Raw genomic sequence first — 16,855 nt, 5'->3', positions numbered from 1 at the left:
GCCTTTACTAAAAACAGCTCGTGACATTCAATGGGCGAGACGCCGCGTGAAGCAACTTGGAGGACACAGTTTGCGAAACGCCCGACACTTCTAATTGCAACAGTTCTTGGGGGATTTGGCCCCTGAGTTGACCCGAAGAACGCGACAACGGGTCCACTCTTTGAACGGATTTTATTAGCTAATCTCTGGGGATTTGACGTTCCGCTCAACTTTATAACAAGATGGACAGCTTGGAGAAGCAGCTCGTCTGTCCGATATGCCTGGAGATGTTCACAAAGCCGGTGGTGATTTTGCCGTGCCAACACAACTTGTGCCGAAAATGCGCCAACGATATTTTTCAGGTATGTAGGGAGTATCGCCCCAGAACGAGAAGATATTGTGTTGTCAATCTCGTATCCCGATAATGGCCTCTTTATACCAACTTGGTTTGAAGTTGGCCAACCGTACAGGAGCGAAATAGCACATGAAAATGTACAAACACTGACACTTAAGAGATTCTTCAGTAGCGGTTAACGAGTATAATGTAACACAGTCACACCATTATAATGCTATAACGCAGGCCCTGCGATTGGGCCTACAAAGGACCAGTTAATCAGGACCACAATTTAGTTCTATAGCAATCAACTGTTTTGGCATATATGTCAGCATCATTCTGTAGGCAAAGAAAAAACGGTAGCCTTTCTCACCACGACAAAGGAAACTTCTTTAGAAAGGATATTTTTGGTTTCAAAATAAATACCTTCATGGATGTTATAGGCATCCAACCCATACATGTCGACGAGAACCGGTTCTACAGTTTCGTCCGGAGGGCGGTTCCGCTGCCCGTCCTGCAGACACGAAGTGGTTCTGGACCGACATGGAGTCTACGGACTGCAGCGCAACCTTCTGGTGGAGAACATCATCGACATGTACAAACAGGGCTCCACCAGGTGAGGGATTATGGGCTACCAGGTGAGATATGATAGGCTACCAGGTGAGATATGTTTGGCTGCTATGGGAGATGGGCGACCAGTTCAGAGATGATAGGCTACCAGGTGAGATATGATAGGCTACCAGGTGAGATATGTTTGGCTGCTAGGGGAGATGGGCGACCAGTTGAGAGATGATAGGCTACCAGGTGAGATATTATTGGCTGTTAGGTGAGAGATATGCGACCAGTTGAGAGATGATGGGCGACCAGTTGAGAGGTGATGGGCGACCAGGTGCACACCAACGTGTAGACTATCTTACCAGTCCACACAACCTCCAGATGGTAGTTGGTTACCTGAAGACTAGACCAACTTAACAAACACTTCTATCAGATACAACTAGATGTTTACACTGTAAAAGGACGTCAAGATGATTGTTGGTTACCTGTAATGTGGACTGACTCACCAGACAGACACCAGATTAAACTGTACGTGTAGAACAGAATAGGACCTCCAGATGATGGTTGGTTACAGTTAACAATAGTTGAATTTACCAACCCTTTACCATGGCTGATCTTCATTGTTAATTGATCACGTTTCGGGCTAACCCACCAGCTACACCACGAGAGTGGTGCCTCGTAGTGCCCAGGCCTGTTGGTGTTATCTCCGCGGCCTGCTGCATAGCCAGACCCCTATGGGGCTATTTATATCTTTAGGGCAGTGGGGCAGCCAACCGCCAGGGCCTATTTTTATTGTGGGACATGAGGAGTGACTTCACTAGACCATCCATGCTGTCAGCTGCTTCAAAACACACACACACACACACACACACACACACACACACACACACACACACACACACACACACACACACACACACACACACACACACACACACACACACACAAATGTTTCTTTAAACCTGCAGTCTATAACACCATGGTATAGTTCTACTGGTGGACTCTGGGAGCCACCCAGTACAACCACAGTCTTCTACTGGTGGGACACTAGGAGCTGCCTAGTACAACCACAGTCCTCTGGCAGATACTGGGAGGAACCTGGGTCTGCTGGGTCTCTACCTCCTCTCCTCATGTCTCTCCTCTCCTGCAGCCCCAAGGAGGCTCCTCCGGCCCAGCCAGAGCAGCCCTCCTGCGAGGAGCACCCAGAGGAGAAGATAAATATCTACTGTGTGACCTGCGGCACCCCCACCTGCTCCCTCTGTAAGGTGTTTGGCAGCCACAAGGACTGTGAGGTGGCTCCTCTACACAGCATCTTCCAGGAACAAAAGGTCTCGCCCACACCTTTGGCCCCCTCTAGTTAACAGTTATTACTATAGCTTGGTTGTTTATTACACTAGTGTGTGTGTGTGTGTGTGTGTGTGTGTGTGTGTGTGTGTGTGTGTGTGTGTGTGTGTGTGTGTGTGTGTGTGTGTGTGTGTGTGTGTGTGTGTGTGTGTGTGTGTGTGTGTGTGTGTGTGTGTGTGTGTGTGTGTGTGTGTGTGTGTGTGTGCAGGCTGAGCTGACAGACTGTATCTCCATGCTGGTTGGGAACAATGAGAGGATCCAGGCCGTCATCTCTCAACTGGAGGGGACCTGCACAACTGTAGATGTAGGTGTAGACGCACCGACACACACACGCACGCACGCACACACACATACACACAACCACCCACACATAAATACACAGACATACGCGCATGCATTTACATATCAAGCACATGGTATAATGCATGCATGTGAAATAAACAACACCACGTACTTGCAAGCCACAAGGAGGGTATATAAATGCAACAACCCATGCATGCTTTTCACCTAGGCAAACTAAGCCGGTTGTATGACTTATTTGTTAAGGAATTTGAGTCAAAGTAACGATACTGAAAGAGGACTCGGCATAGGCGAGTGAAAAGTCGAATGTGTTTTTAAATACAGTAAAGTTAAAGCAAAAAGCCCCTCGAATGTATCTCTGAGGTAAAAAAACACACAACACTAATGTGGTGTGTGATGTGACGTCACTCCAACGCTGCAGGAGAATGGCCGCAGGCAAAAGTCAAAGGTGTGCGAGACCTTTGACCACCTTTACGCCATCTTGGAGGAGCGGAAGGGAGAGATGAGCATGCAGATTACTTCTGAGCAGGAGGAGAAACTGGACTACATCCGCTCCCTCCAGAGGAAGTACACAGAACATCTGGACAACATGGCCAAGGTCCTGGAGACCGGGATCAACATAATGGACGAGTCTGAGATGGCCATCTTCCTGCAGGTGAGGATGTCTGTCTGCCTGCCTGTCTGTCGGTCTGCCCCTCGATCTATCTGTCTGTCTATCTTTAAATGTATCTTTCTATCTATTCGTCTGCCTCTGTACCTGGCATGTAGTGGCCAGCGTGTCTGTCTGCCTGCTTGCCTTTCTATCTGTCAAAATAATAATCCTTACATACAGCACAGGATCAAAGTACTCCACAGGGATGTAACTCAGGGTCTGTCTTCTCTCCTCAGGCTGCTAAACCACTTTTACAGAAGTAAGTCAATTTAAACCTCTCTAACAGCATGCTGAATTAGTTGATCAGTTTGATTCAGTGAATCAGATTGAGGTTAAATCAGCCTGCAGTGAATCAGTGAAAAGTGAAAATGATTGTTTGCGGCATGAGAACAGAGGCCCACACAGAGGCTGTTTCCCAATGTGAAGGCTGCAGCCTTGCTAGGACGCGTCCTTGCTAGTCGCGTCCTATGGAGATGAGACTAGAGTGCTAGCTCGAGTGCTTCCTAGCGTTTGTAACGTTTGGACTTTGGAACGACTTGCTGGTGTGGAATCGTTCCGCTTCCGTTTTTTAATACTGCATTTGCGCTTGTAAACACATGTGCGCTTATGGATAAAACATGGTAGCAATCAAGCTGCTCGATATTTATTCGACTTTTGTCTGTTATGAATGCGGTCATGTCTCTTTCGCATGGAGCCTCTTTGAGGAAGTCACAAAAGCTTTGTTGCGGTTGATCGAATCGTCTTTATAAAAAAAAAAATCCAATCAATTTTTATAAAACTAAGTGAAATTGTCTGAGAACTTAATTCATGCATCACATTTACAGTATGGTTGATTGCTATTATGCAGGGGAAAAAAGACAAAGAAAGTGATGATAAACCTGTATTTATTTGGATATATTATTTAACTGATCTGATTCATTCATTCATATATACCTACCTACCAGTGCTTTGAACACATAAGTATATTATATAAAATACAATTATATACGTTCATTACAAATTACAAACATTGCAAATGATCGGTGTTGCATTTATTTGACAACATTGGATCCCGCAAGAGCTTCTCACCGATAGTGGCAGTATCCCTTCCACCGGTAAACGATTGTTTGTGCGCCACCCTAAGATGCACAAAAAGCCTCAGTTTGCTGGGCTGACCCTAAAAAAAAGATTAAACACAAACATAAATAGGTATACATAAATAATGTAATCTTGTGAGCGAGTAAATTGACATTGGTGACAGTGGTGTTTAACACCAGCTACGTCCATGCAAAATATAACAACGTATAATTAAGTTGCAAAAACGTTTGAAAAGTGGCACAGGTCTTTAGGCTTGATTATTTGCATTAACATGATGAATCTATAAAAACCAATACTGCACAAAATATTTCTGAAAACTTCACTTACATTTGAACGTGCACTGCTTTCCCTCTGCCATTTTTAATATCCCGTGCAGCGTGTGAACGCAGAGGATTGTGGGTAGCTTTGGCTCGTCTAGGATCCAGCAAGGCATCCGTGAAAAATCTCGGAATGCTCAAAAACAAAGGACGCGAAAATGGCGCGAACCTCAACATTGGAACAGTGATTGTCGGCGTTCTATGAACGTAGCGTCCTTAAAAAGGCGGCCGTTGAGCATGCTTCCTTGACATTGGGAAACAGCTAGAGCAAGGACACTCGAAGGGTCAGGGGTCGTGGCCATATAAGACTGATTAAATATTGACGCGATGACAGCAGTTGAGTGAGTTTGTGATGTCATGAGCGGTAACGAGGTCATGGCGGTGATGAATGTTTACAGGATCGTAGAGGGCACCAACACCTCCCACCTGGACAAGGTGGAGCGCGGCTACGAGAACATGTCTCACTTCACCGCTCACCTGGAGAGAGAGAGGCGGGCCCTGCAGACCATTGACTTCCTCAAACGTGAGGAGACACGCTGTCCAGTCATCTCACACTCACACACATGTCATCACGTTATCTCGGATGTTTCCATGACACTCTTCGTTTCGTATTAATTTACCGAAAAAATTTATACATTTTCCTTCTGTCAGTAGATGAAGGAGAGGATGATGATGAGGCTGATGCAGCGGCGGGGAGGAGAGGACGGACAGCTGGGGGCGGTAGTGAGACCTCCCAGACAGCAGGGGGCGGTAGTGAGACCTCCCAGACAGCAGGGGGCACCACGGCTCCACCACCCTCACTCGCTAAGCAGCCAACACGACCGCCAGCGCACACACCCCCTGCCCCGGTCCCTGGCCCGCTCCCCCCCGCGCCTCGCCTGGAGGCCCCCGACACCAGCCTCCTCCGGGCCCCCAGCCCCAAGAACCCCGGGCCCAACCCCCCTGCCCTGCCCACGCCACTGGGAACGCCCCATGCCATGCCTCTGCCGACAGGGAGTTCTGCTCAGGTGAGAGGAGACACAGCCACCCTGCCAGGCTGCTGGATTCGCGAAATCACGATCACTATCATGCGAGAGTCCGTCTTGCAGGGATAGTTAAGCGCTTGGTGCCGAAACCACTGTGGTTCGGACCAATCATCGTCGAGGTGGAACTACTTGAACTACGTGTAATGTAATCGATGGTGATAAGACAGCCGGTTCATCCAAACCCCCTGCCAGAGATTTATTGATAGTGCCTGCCCTTCTCCATTTTTTTTATGTTGACATCTTTATCAACATACCCGCCAGGGTAGAGATGGACACCAACAGATATCTGTGTGATTTTTTGGGCATATCAACCAGTTCTAACCTCTAGAGTAAAACATTCTCGTGAGTTTTATCTCTTGGGTATGAGTTATGATGACAGTCAAGCCATTGTTAGATGGCCAATATAAGCAGAATGATACATACGTTGTACATTTACACAGATAATTTTTCCAGAAGATCAGAAGGGTAACGCATGTGATGCATACATTTGAATGATTATGGCGTAATGGCTTCATATATGGCATGAATCTGATCTGTGCTCCAATGGGCCGGGCTAAGCGGCCCTAACCGTTGTCCTCCAGTAGGGGGAAGCACATGCACTCAGATGTTTATTATTTTAACATAAAATAATGAACGGATCCTCCGTCCGTCAATATAGTTAGGATAAATAATTATTAATACTTCTAATGGCGAGTAGTAGTGTTTGTGCTTTATTTAAGTACTCTTAGTTAACATTTTAACATAGCATTAGCCGTTGACACACGACTTAACCAATGTCTCTTTTCTCCAGGCTCCTTCTGACGCTGGCGCTCAGAACGCCGACACGGAGGACGGGCCGCGCCACGTCTTCTCCTTCTCGTGGCTCAATCAGAAATAAAACCATTCTTCCCTCCAACTCGGCTCAATGGACACACCGAGACTTATCTCGTGCTTATGTCCGTTGAAATCCAACACTGTAGCCTTCATCACGTCTGTGAATCTATTTCCATAATTGTACAAGGGGAGATAGGTGCGTAATTGAACGCGTCCGTGCGTAAAGATTGCGTAAATGACTGGTAGAATACACTGGCTTTCAATAACCGAGGCGACACGTGAATCAGCAATGAACATTGAGAAATATTTTATTACAAATAAGATATATAGCCTGAGCTTCTTTAACATTTTAGATGGATGCTCCCATAATATTGTCTAACAAAACTTGTTAGCATGTGTTTTAGAAGGAAATATTTATTTCGATGGAACAAAATGACCATAACAAATGCATTATGCGTGATTCAAAGGCAGAATTAAGGCTTTTAAAATAGTTGCAATAGTTAGGAAGCCACCAGGGACAAGATCCTATAACACATTTTTTACAAACCCGACAAATGAAAGGACCAGTTAGTTGTGGTATGCATCAAAACAAAAACAATACAATAATTTAACACGTGTCTTACGAAAAGAAAAAAAATGGGTTGGTTCTTCCAAAGCTCATTTGCCAAATATGTCCATCATTTTGCGGTTATCATTGGCCTGCTGGGCGAGCTGTTCCGCCCGAGCCATCTCCAGAACTTCTCGGAGCAGGTGGAAAGTCAGGTCCAGGGAAATGGGTGGATCGTCGGAGCGCTTTTCTTTCTCCGCGGAATCTTCCTCCTGCTGCCCTTCGGAGCTAGCGACCTTTCGCTGGGTGAGCTGCAGCTGCAGGGCGCGGTTGACTGTTGCGGCTGGGGACGGGCCGTGTGACCACAGGTCCGACCTGACCGGAGAGGGGTCTTGTTTGGAATTGTCCAGCTGGATGGAGTACTGCTCACCGAGCCGGAGGAGGATGGGCAGCGGCAGGTGCTGAAGCCTGTCCGACAGGCGGGATCCGGTCCGGCTCTCTATGGCTCTGCACTCATAAGCGGGCTGGCAAGCTCCCAAAAGAGCCACGGCACAAACCATCATGAGATTCATCTCTGCAGACGGAGACGGAGTTTGGAAGTTACCAACCACGAGAGAAATAGGCCTACACGTTTGAATATGCCTTGTGGATTTGGATTGCCAAAAGTGTATTTTTTATGTTTTATATTTAAAAAATAAATTGCGCAATGCATCAATTAGAGAATGCAACTAATGGTCTGGTATCTTGAAATTGAAGGCTACTGTGCAAAATAAAGATAGCCTATCTGATTATTTAGATAAAAAATACGAATCGATCCATCCATTCATACACAGAAGTTTGGTTACCTAAGGTGAACTGCACACCGCTTCCTTCTAATATTGAGGTGGAGTATTTAATACAACCGGTCGCTTTTGTTTATTTATATAGACTTCGGTTCCGTCTCATCAACAACGAGGGTGCCTACGCAAGTGCTAACGTAGACCTTGCAGGACCTGAATTCAAATGTCCAATGTATGGATTCCTTCTATTATTAGCCAATTTTCAGTGTCAGTTCATGGGCTGTTCTGGTATTGTCCAATATACACATAGAATATCTAATTGAAACTATAATATCCAATTATCGGCCCAGTAATAACGACAATAGTCCTGCACCGAATAAACAATAACTTCTCAGATGGAAAATGGTAGCTGTTATTTAAATATAACATTTGGAAATATATTCAATCTATTCCAAGTGATATGCTTTTTAAACACCATTATCATCCCTATTTTTTTTTAAAGTATTATATTTATATTATCCTTTTTATTTCATACTTTTTTTTCAACTAGTATTTTTTTGGAGGACAGCGAGTTTGTGAAGACAGCGTTTCTAAACATGAGCTGAAACCTCCGAAGAACAGTGACCTTCTAAAGCCAAACCAACACAGAATCCATGACATTTCATCTGGAGAACAAATAACACTCAAATAAACATTTCAACAACACACAAACAGATACACCAACAATGAGGAACTAAAATCAAGAATACAATATGGCTCCTATACGACCGACTGGGAAGCTCTCAGTGTCCACCAGCAGAATATTGGTTGTACTTTGTAGGTCTAGTTTCCACTGGTAGTATACTATGGTTAAACTGGGCAGCTCCGTCCACCAGTAGAAAACTGGTTGAACAGGGCAGCTCCTAGTGTCCAAGAGTATTACACTACGGTCACACTGGGCAACATTCACTGCCCACCAGCAGAAGACTATGTTTGTCCAGGGCAACTCCCAATGACAACCAGTGAAGGACTGTGGTTGTACTGGGCAGCTCCCAGTTTCCAACAATAGTCAACTATGGTAACGCAGAGAGGCTCCCAATCTTTCCAGAACAGAACACCAGTTGAATCAGATAAAAGCTGGCGTCTCAAAAGTAACAAGACAAATAGTTTGGTGCTTGTTGTGCTGGCTGCTCCGTCATCCACGTCTCTCTCTGACCTTTAATCATTGACTGATGATGACAGCATGTCCATACGGCTCTCCCATTGGCTGGTTGCATTCAATTAGAATGGATGTCACACAGGAACTAGTCGTCCTCTGTTTCCCCTAATGAGCAAATAGAATAAACTAAAGACACAGGAATGAGCCAGTTTAAAAAACAATAGCAATTGCAAATATGTATGAGTGTTTACATAATGTTCAATAGTGTGTGTACACAATAATATAGTCATTTGTATATTCCAGTGTATGGTTATTGCTGCATGAGTCACTGGTTATGACTCATGCAGCAAGGACAGACGTTGCTGCCAGACAGGAACTCTATACTGGGAAACTAATAGACTGTAGATGCTTCCTAATTATTCCAAGTTCACTCAGAAAGTTCAAGTGGCAAGGCTCTGTTCTGCCATGGATAGGCCACTCAAATTATCATGGCGAGCTAGACAAGCTATAGGGACAGCTCACTGAGATGCCAATTAGTGGACAATAGTAATCAGCTAGTGGGACATACTGAGATCCAAACCTTTTTCACATTTGGAAAAGTTGTCACAGGGTTGTTTAGCTGATGAGGACCTCAGAATAGAAGGAGTGTAACGATGGAACTCTACGCCGTTGTGTATCCCAAGAGCATTATGGTGACACTGTGGAGATGACGTCATGGAGGGGACATCATGAAGGTGACACCATGTTGGGGACATCATGGAGGTGCTATCGGGAATGTGACATCAAGGAGGTGACATCATGAAGGTGAGCCCATGGAGGTGACTTCATGGAGGTGACTCTACTGAAGTGACATCACAGAAATTATGTCACTTAATTTCCTTGATGTCAGGGATTCACAGGGATTACTTTTTGGATACAGGTCAAGGAGCAGGTAGGGTTTAGGCATCTTGCTCAAGGACGTCAAATAGACTGGGGATCGTTGGGGATCAAACCCAGTACCTTTTGGCTCAGACTGGAACACCCCAGCCACTGCATTTTCATCCACATCAGCAGGAAGTTTGCTCCCCAAAGCGACGGCTGGTGTGTGTTTGTGTGTTGAGGGGTCACCGGAAGGAGAGGGCTAGCCCGGTCTCCAGATGACCATGGCGACAAGATCACCTCTGCATCATCAAGACGACAGCGCAACCTTTACCAGACCCGAAGCCAGTAGCTGCATTCGGAATCCAATGCAAAGGGCAAAGATCAAGTTAGATCTGATTCAGGAGAGAGAGAGAGAGAGAGAGAGAGAGAGAGAGAGAGAGAGAGAGAGAGAGAGAGAGAGAGAGAGAGAGAGAGAGAGAGAGAGAGAGAGAGAGAGAGAGAGAGAGAGAGAGAGAGGAAAACCTTTGGTGGTAAGGTCATTGTCTTAAAAAAAGAAGCTTCAGTCACCCGCAGAATTTGCAATAGCAGTTGACAGTATACAATTCAAACACAGAACCTAACCCATTGCCCCGGTATTTAATCAAAATTATTTTTTCAAAAGTATAAAAAATAATCCGTTCATCTTTATCTTAAACCAATAAATGTAAAAAAACAACAACAAAAGACGCTGTGTGTGAGTGTGTGCGCGTGCGTGCTGAGAGGAGGGTCTTTACTCCTGGCCGTCTAGCGTGAACTCTACCCCACATGTTCCGTGCTGTTGGTGGGAGGAGGGAACCAAAGACGTAGAACCGCAGCGCCGTACCGAAGTTAAAGATCGCCGAAACCGCAGGAAAACATATCCCAATCCTTCGACCCTCGACAGCAATGGCAGGACGTGACAGAATAGCCCACCTCCTTCGACAGCTCGAGAAAGCTGCGTAAGTGAACGTTTTTTGTATTTCAAACAAAAAGTAAAGAATGCAGAGGTTCGCGTTCCGTAGTACTACTTGTAGGCTGAAACTTGCATGTTTACGAAAGTGTAGCTCCAAATTTGACCTTTAAAACGTTCTTATTTTTTCCATAGGTGCAGGTGTCCTGCACATTCCAACACATATCACCAAGGTACGAGAAATAGAGCCTGCTTTCATTCCCAGTATACCTTAAATTTCGTAGTCGTCCGTTGTTCATAGTGGAATATTTATCGATGTGTGTTCTGGGGTTAGGTGCTGGAGCTGCGGCGTGCACGGTCAGAAAAACCGACTATGCATTTGAGGTAAAGGAGATCACACGCGTTCACAGTGCACTCTTGCGTGTCCTACTGGAATTATAATGGTTGGTAAATAAACACCCGAGCACATTCTTACATATTTAATTAATGTTAATGTTTTCTTATTGTCAGATGGCCAGCTCCAACATCAGATATGGAGAAGGGGTCACCCGGGAGATCGGAATGGTAACATGACATCATCACTCATTTACTAATTTCCACACACACGCGCGCGCACACACACACACACACACACACACACACGCACACACACACACACACACACACACACACACACACACACACACACACACACACACACACACACACACACACACACACACACACACACACACACACACACACACACACACACACACACACACAGGAAAATGCAATCTCGCAAACGTGTGTGCTGTAACATTCCCGCCGGTCGTTGTGTAGGACCTTCAGAACATGGGGGCTCGTAACGTGTGTCTGATGACGGATAAGAACCTGTCCGTTCTGCCGCCGGTGAAAGCAGTCCTGGAGTCGATGGCACAGAACGGAGTGAACTACAAGGTGTATGACCAGGTCCGAGTGGAGCCCACGGACACCAGGTAGCGACGTTAACCAGCAGAGGGAGACAACACATCGTTTTACAAATCGTTTCGCTGTGTAAAATCTCTCAATGAATTATGAGGCAGGTTTAACCATCGATAGTTGAAGGGTATCTTATGCTCCAGAGGGAAATGCCAAAGGCAACTAAACCCATTTGTTTACATCGGTCAGGCATTTAAGCAGAACTGACACTAATAAAAACAGCTGCTACCTGTATTAACCATGCTGTTAAAAGATACAGTATTGCCAAAGCTCAGGACTAATCATGTAGTGACGGCTTTAATTACACAAGCACAATTTGTTCCAAGTTAAGAGACAGGACCAATTTGTACACTATCTGCATGATCATAATCATTATCAATTTATGAAATCTAGGTTGCTGGTTAATGTTTGTCTTACTTCCTCAAGCCTTTACGACTGAGAATGCTAAAGGATGACTGTGATTTTTAAATGGATCTCTCTCAGCTTTAAGCAAGCCATCGCCTTCGCCAAGAATGACTCCTTCGACGTCTATGTCGCGGTGGGCGGGGGCTCGGTGATAGACACCTGCAAAGCAGCCAATCTGTACGCCAGCCACCCTGAGGCAGAGTTTCTGGACTTTGTCAACGCTCCCATCGGGAAAGGGAAGCCTGTTACGGGCGTCCTCAAGCCTCTGATTGCAGGTACCAAGAAATGGCAGCTTGCTTCAGCGGCGTCCCCACAGACCTCAGATTAAGGCCAATAGCACAATTAGTTGAGCCACTGGATTAGGTGGCAGACAGGTGCCAAGCTCAGTGTAGAGTGACCACAACGATGAACCCGTTGAGGGACATTGAGGAACGAGTTTGAGTTCTGATTGGCCTTGGTCACTGGTATAAACACACAGCCTTATCATGTTTCTGATAGTATAGTTTGTTTCATAATAGTACTGCGACCACATTATACCACAATTCTTTGAGATGTGCACTCGCCCCCATCCATCGTTCATAACGTCATGTGATGTAACAAATAGTGGCCTCTAATAATCTCGTAATCAATTCTCAGCCATCAGAAATACACTAATTACAATTACAAGTAGGGCATTTAGCAGACGCTTTTAGCCAAAGCGACTTACATCGGTTAATACACATATTGACACACCGACGGCAGAGTCAACCATGCAAGGCAATAGCCAGCTCGTCAGGAGCAGTTAGGGTTAAGTGTCTTGCTTAGGGAAACATCTACACTCAGCTCGGAGGAGCTGGGGATCGAACTAGCAAACTTTCGGTTGTAAGATAACTCCTCTACCTCCTGAGCTAAGCCGACCCCATATTGAGTGAGACAACCATTGAAAAGGAGGGGCTCATAACATAACTTGAGTCAACAAATGAGCTTGATCAACAAATGACCTAAATTGACTAAATGAAAAAAAGTTTAAAAAAAACACAATTTCCCCTTCCTCTCTTTAGTTCCCACAACAGCCGGAACCGGCAGTGAAACCACGGGAGTGGCCATTTTTGATTTTGAAGAACTGAAGGCCAAAACTGGTGAGTTTTAGTGAAACGGTTAAGCTCTGCTCCTAGACCTGTGGTTATGGGTGAATGTGAATATGCTGTCTGCGGTCTGGTGTCCAGGAATAGCCAGCAGGGCCCTCAAGCCAACCCTGGGGATGGTGGACCCGCTCCATACACTGCACATGCCTGAGAGGGTCGCCGCCAACAGTGGCTTTGACGTGCTCTGGTGAGAACACTCTAGCAACAAGCAACTCTTGGTGCTTCCTCCTTCCTTCGAGGTGCCAGAGGTCTTTAGTTCTGATGAAGGTGTGCTGAATGAGGATGACTTGTTGTAGCACTTTCGATAAGGGGCCACGTTGTGGTTTTGTCCACTGGTCAGGTGGACTCTTGACTCTGGAGGGCCTGTCTTTTAGGGTATTTTCGTAGATACTTATCCTACATGTTAGCACTGGCCTTGAAGGTTTTATGGTGTCTGGGGTAAGCCAGCATCAACTGTCACTAACACACCTTCAGGAGAGCAGAGGTCAGCGTCCCAGAGTTAGTAAACCTTCTTTCCTAATCAGATGGTCTGAAGGCTCTCTCTGACTCTAGTGTGAATGCTGAATCAAAACATACCACATACATTTGAGTTGTTATATGTACTAAACTGTGTGTCCCTTGATAAAGACAATGAGACTCTCTTGTAGGTCCTTTATTCACTGATAATAGAAAAATGAAAAAACCTAACCCTAACCCTATCTAGCATATAGGACTGGACAATAACCAACCATAAACTTAACCATCACCTTATGAGGGTAAAGGTAATGGGGGGTGGTCTGTTGTTGTAAACGTTGTTCTTGTCTTAACCCCCCCCCCCCCCCCACTAGCCATTCCCTGGAGTCTTACACCGCCCTGCCCTACAACATGCGAAAGCCCTGTCCCCCAAACCCCATCAACCGCCCCGCCTACCAGGGCAGCAACCCTATCAGCGATGTCTGGTCAAGGCACGCCCTCAACGTGGTGGCCAAATACATGAAACGGTAGGACCAATCAGGAAAACCTAACCATCGGAATACATTATGTGTTTTATACTTACGGAGAAAAGTTTCACACTTTTTTTTGTTAGAAGAATGTTGTTGTTTTTCTTCAACATGACGGAAAATGGCGAAAGATGCATTTTTTCTGAAAATGCTTACAGAATAACGATTTATAACCTATACAGATTCAATATAAGAACTGTCCAATAAAAACCAGCAACTGTATACTGATAATGAAATAGCGTTTTGAGATTGTAGATGGAGTAGCACTCACACTCAGTTGAAAGGCCAGGTCCAGGTCCCAATTCTTTCAGAGCCATCCCACTTCAGGTGCTGTTCTGTTCAGAGTTCTGCTCTGCCCACATATTCAAGGGCTGTTCGAGATCCAGAGGACCTCGAGGCGCGTTCCAGCATGCATCTGGCCAGTGTGTTTGCAGGGATCGGATTTGGAAATGCAGGAGTTCATTTGTGGTGAGTCTAGTGCTGCAGACGACCCTTCCAGCCTTCGCACTACATTGAGTTCAGTGCAGGGCCGCTCAGCTATACTGCTGAGCTGTAACTGGCCAGGTGGTCCGGGTTGGGGAGGGGTATGGCTACACTTGTAGCTCTGCCTCCAACCACCAGTAGCGGGATGTTATGAAGAATAGGGGAGTTCACCACAGACGAAAGGTAGTGAGTTCAAACCCCCTGTGTTCCCATAGGCAGGTTTTCATCCCAAATGTACCTATAAGCATGTCATTACCCCTACCTGCTCAATTCCAACGTATTCACTGCAAACCACTTTGGAACAAATAGTAAGTAATAGCCCCTCCCCCTTCAACTTCTTAGTACTCTGAGTACTTTTATTTCTCAAGGGTTACAGTATTTTACCATCTAAAAGGACTCCATTTATTCTCTTTTACTACTAGTCTAGTGCTGTCTTATACCGTGTTTATCTTATTTGAAGTGGATAAAGTCCCTGAATGGCTCTCTGTTTGCTCTGTTTAGCCATGGGATGTCATATCCGATTGCTGGCAATGTCAAGACCTACAGGGCTAAAGGCTACAATGTGGACCACCCAGTAGTGGTAAGATGTACTTATTACGAAATTGTACTACCAACAGTAAATGTCCTTTATTAAGAACCCTAAGTGTCTCCTTAAATACATACTTATTAAACCCCTTTATCATCTGCTTTATTACAACCTTTTAATGTATCCTTAAAAAGTTGAGTTGAAAGATTTAACTGTGTGTCTTCGTGCTCCTATAGCCCCATGGACTTTCTGTGGTCCTCACATCTCCAGCAGTATTCAACTTCACTGCCCCCATGTGTCCAGAGCGCCACCTAGAGGCTGCTGAGATCCTAGGTAAATGGAAACAACTATAAATTGCGAAATATTATCTAAAGTAGGATTTCACTTCCATCCTGAATTTCATTATGTTCTTATGATCACCACTGTACACCGATCACAGCTGCTCTGGTCATTAGGGTGCAGCATAGGCTTGTGTTTGGGGCAATCGAATCGAAGCCGAAAGGTATCGGGTTTGGACGTATCTGAATAATCCATTGTAAATCACTTTTGAAGTGTCTTAAGTGTGCTAAATTAAAAATAGTAAGTGTGTGTGTGTGTGTGTGTGTGTGTGTGTGTGTGTGTGTGTGTGTGTGTGTGTGTGTGTGTGTGTGTACTAGGTGCGGACATCAGCAGGGTGAAGCGGGAGGATGCCGGCCCACTGTTGGCTGACACACTGCGCCAGTTTCTGTACGACCTGCAGGTGGAGGACGGGCTGAGTGCCGTTGGTTACACCAAGGACGACGTGCCCGACCTGGTCAAGGGAACCATACCTCAGGTACCAAGCAATGCCTGGAGCCTCCAGGATGGTTCATACGGCTGCATACGTATTTAAAATGGGTTTGTCGCTTATTAAAATGAAGAGAGCTCTGGTCATGTTTTCAAACCATCTACCGTCAAGTGTATCAGGTGAACAATGTAACTTGGTTATGCGTATTCCACTTAAATGGCATTGTGAACACATTTGTCAAGGGCTGAGAGTGTGACACCACTTCCTGTCCTGTTCCCACAGGAGCGGGTCACCAAGTTGTCTCCCAGAGAACACACTGAAGAAGACCTGACTCATCTGTTTGAGGCCTCTCTTAAGCTCTACTGAGTCTGGGTCCTAACCCAACTCTTGACGAGACGGATGAACACACGCACTCCACCACCTCCCGATCCAGTCTTTCTAGGCTTTTTGTTTTAATTATTATTGAATTAATTAAATGAAACACTGAAACACACTCAATCTTCTACATTGAGGAAAATGCCTACCTCCTTGTCTTAAATGTTTTTATGTTTATTGAAATAATTGCAAAGGTCCTTTTAACATGTCCTCTTGATTCAGGAATATCTTTGGTTATAAAATAGTATTTGCGATCCATTCTCACTAAGATCCTATCTTGGCCTGGCGTGGGATTGGCTGGGTAAAACTAATAAGCTAAATGCTGGACCAATCAGAATTGTTTTGTGGTGTGGTTTATCTGACTTTTATACAATGCCAAATAAAGCTTGAATAGTCCCCGTTCTCCCCTCACTCGCCACTCTCACTGATCACAGCAGCCATAAGTTGAGCCATCCCCGCCTGTAACGGACCAGCTTGATGTAGACTGACGATTTACTACTTTACTACTCCTTGATATTTAGGAATGGAATCCTGGACCCTACTAGATCATTAACTCATTAATCTCCACAGAATATGAGGATAAGAGT

General features: G+C 45.4%; 3 protein-coding genes across 4 annotated transcripts; 2 read left to right on the top strand and 1 right to left on the bottom strand.

Annotated features, from left to right (window-relative positions):
• Positions 1–3: 3 nt before the first annotated feature.
• On the top strand, positions 4–7,665 carry LOC130388276 (E3 ubiquitin-protein ligase TRIM63-like). 2 transcript variants are annotated; one of them, XM_056597706.1, is made up of 9 exons: positions 4–341; positions 757–929; positions 2,019–2,196; positions 2,421–2,516; positions 2,934–3,167; positions 3,401–3,423; positions 4,957–5,081; positions 5,210–5,565; positions 6,374–7,665. In XM_056597706.1, the coding sequence occupies exons 1-9, from the start codon at positions 222–224 to the stop codon at positions 6,458–6,460; spliced, it is 1,392 nt and encodes a 463-aa protein (XP_056453681.1). In that variant the 5' UTR covers positions 4–221; the 3' UTR covers positions 6,461–7,665. The 2 variants fall into 2 exon arrangements, with proteins under 2 accessions (XP_056453681.1, XP_056453682.1); XM_056597707.1 differs by having other exon boundaries at positions 5,213–5,565; positions 6,374–7,664.
• On the bottom strand, positions 6,914–7,580 carry LOC130388280 (corticoliberin-1-like). Its single transcript, XM_056597715.1, has one exon. The coding sequence runs from the start codon at positions 7,513–7,515 to the stop codon at positions 7,054–7,056; it is 462 nt and encodes a 153-aa protein (XP_056453690.1). The 5' UTR covers positions 7,516–7,580; the 3' UTR covers positions 6,914–7,053.
• Positions 7,666–10,515: 2,850 nt separating the features above from the next.
• On the top strand, positions 10,516–16,699 carry adhfe1 (alcohol dehydrogenase iron containing 1). The gene is made up of 14 exons (XM_056597593.1): positions 10,516–10,698; positions 10,845–10,882; positions 10,984–11,033; positions 11,160–11,213; positions 11,472–11,626; positions 12,093–12,289; positions 13,055–13,132; positions 13,220–13,325; positions 13,966–14,118; positions 14,488–14,586; positions 15,103–15,181; positions 15,364–15,460; positions 15,784–15,941; positions 16,176–16,699. The coding sequence occupies exons 1-14, from the start codon at positions 10,646–10,648 to the stop codon at positions 16,257–16,259; spliced, it is 1,401 nt and encodes a 466-aa protein (XP_056453568.1). The 5' UTR covers positions 10,516–10,645; the 3' UTR covers positions 16,260–16,699.
• The last annotated feature ends 156 nt before the right edge of the window (positions 16,700–16,855 follow it).

This window comes from Gadus chalcogrammus, chromosome 8 (genome assembly GCF_026213295.1).
Source record: "Gadus chalcogrammus isolate NIFS_2021 chromosome 8, NIFS_Gcha_1.0, whole genome shotgun sequence".
Lineage (NCBI taxonomy): Eukaryota > Metazoa > Chordata > Actinopteri > Gadiformes > Gadidae > Gadus > Gadus chalcogrammus.
Note: the sequence above shows the minus strand (reverse complement) of the source record. Positions and strands in the feature narration are given on the sequence as shown.

Excerpts from the sequence above, each read along its gene's own strand:
- LOC130388276 (XM_056597706.1), top strand. The coding sequence starts at position 222 with ATGGACAGCTTGGAGAAGCAGCTCGTCTGTCCGATATGCCTGGAGATG. Across the intron at positions 342-756 it reads GCGCCAACGATATTTTTCAG|GCATCCAACCCATACATGTC; the intron begins GTATGTAGGGAG and ends TGGATGTTATAG. Across the intron at positions 3,424-4,956 it reads GCTAAACCACTTTTACAGAA|GATCGTAGAGGGCACCAACA; the intron begins GTAAGTCAATTT and ends GAATGTTTACAG.
- LOC130388280 (XM_056597715.1), bottom strand. The coding sequence starts at position 7,515 with ATGAATCTCATGATGGTTTGTGCCGTGGCTCTTTTGGGAGCTTGCCAG.
- adhfe1 (XM_056597593.1), top strand. The coding sequence starts at position 10,646 with ATGGCAGGACGTGACAGAATAGCCCACCTCCTTCGACAGCTCGAGAAA. Across the intron at positions 10,699-10,844 it reads CGACAGCTCGAGAAAGCTGC|GTGCAGGTGTCCTGCACATT; the intron begins GTAAGTGAACGT and ends TTTTTTCCATAG. Across the intron at positions 11,627-12,092 it reads GTGGAGCCCACGGACACCAG|CTTTAAGCAAGCCATCGCCT; the intron begins GTAGCGACGTTA and ends GATCTCTCTCAG.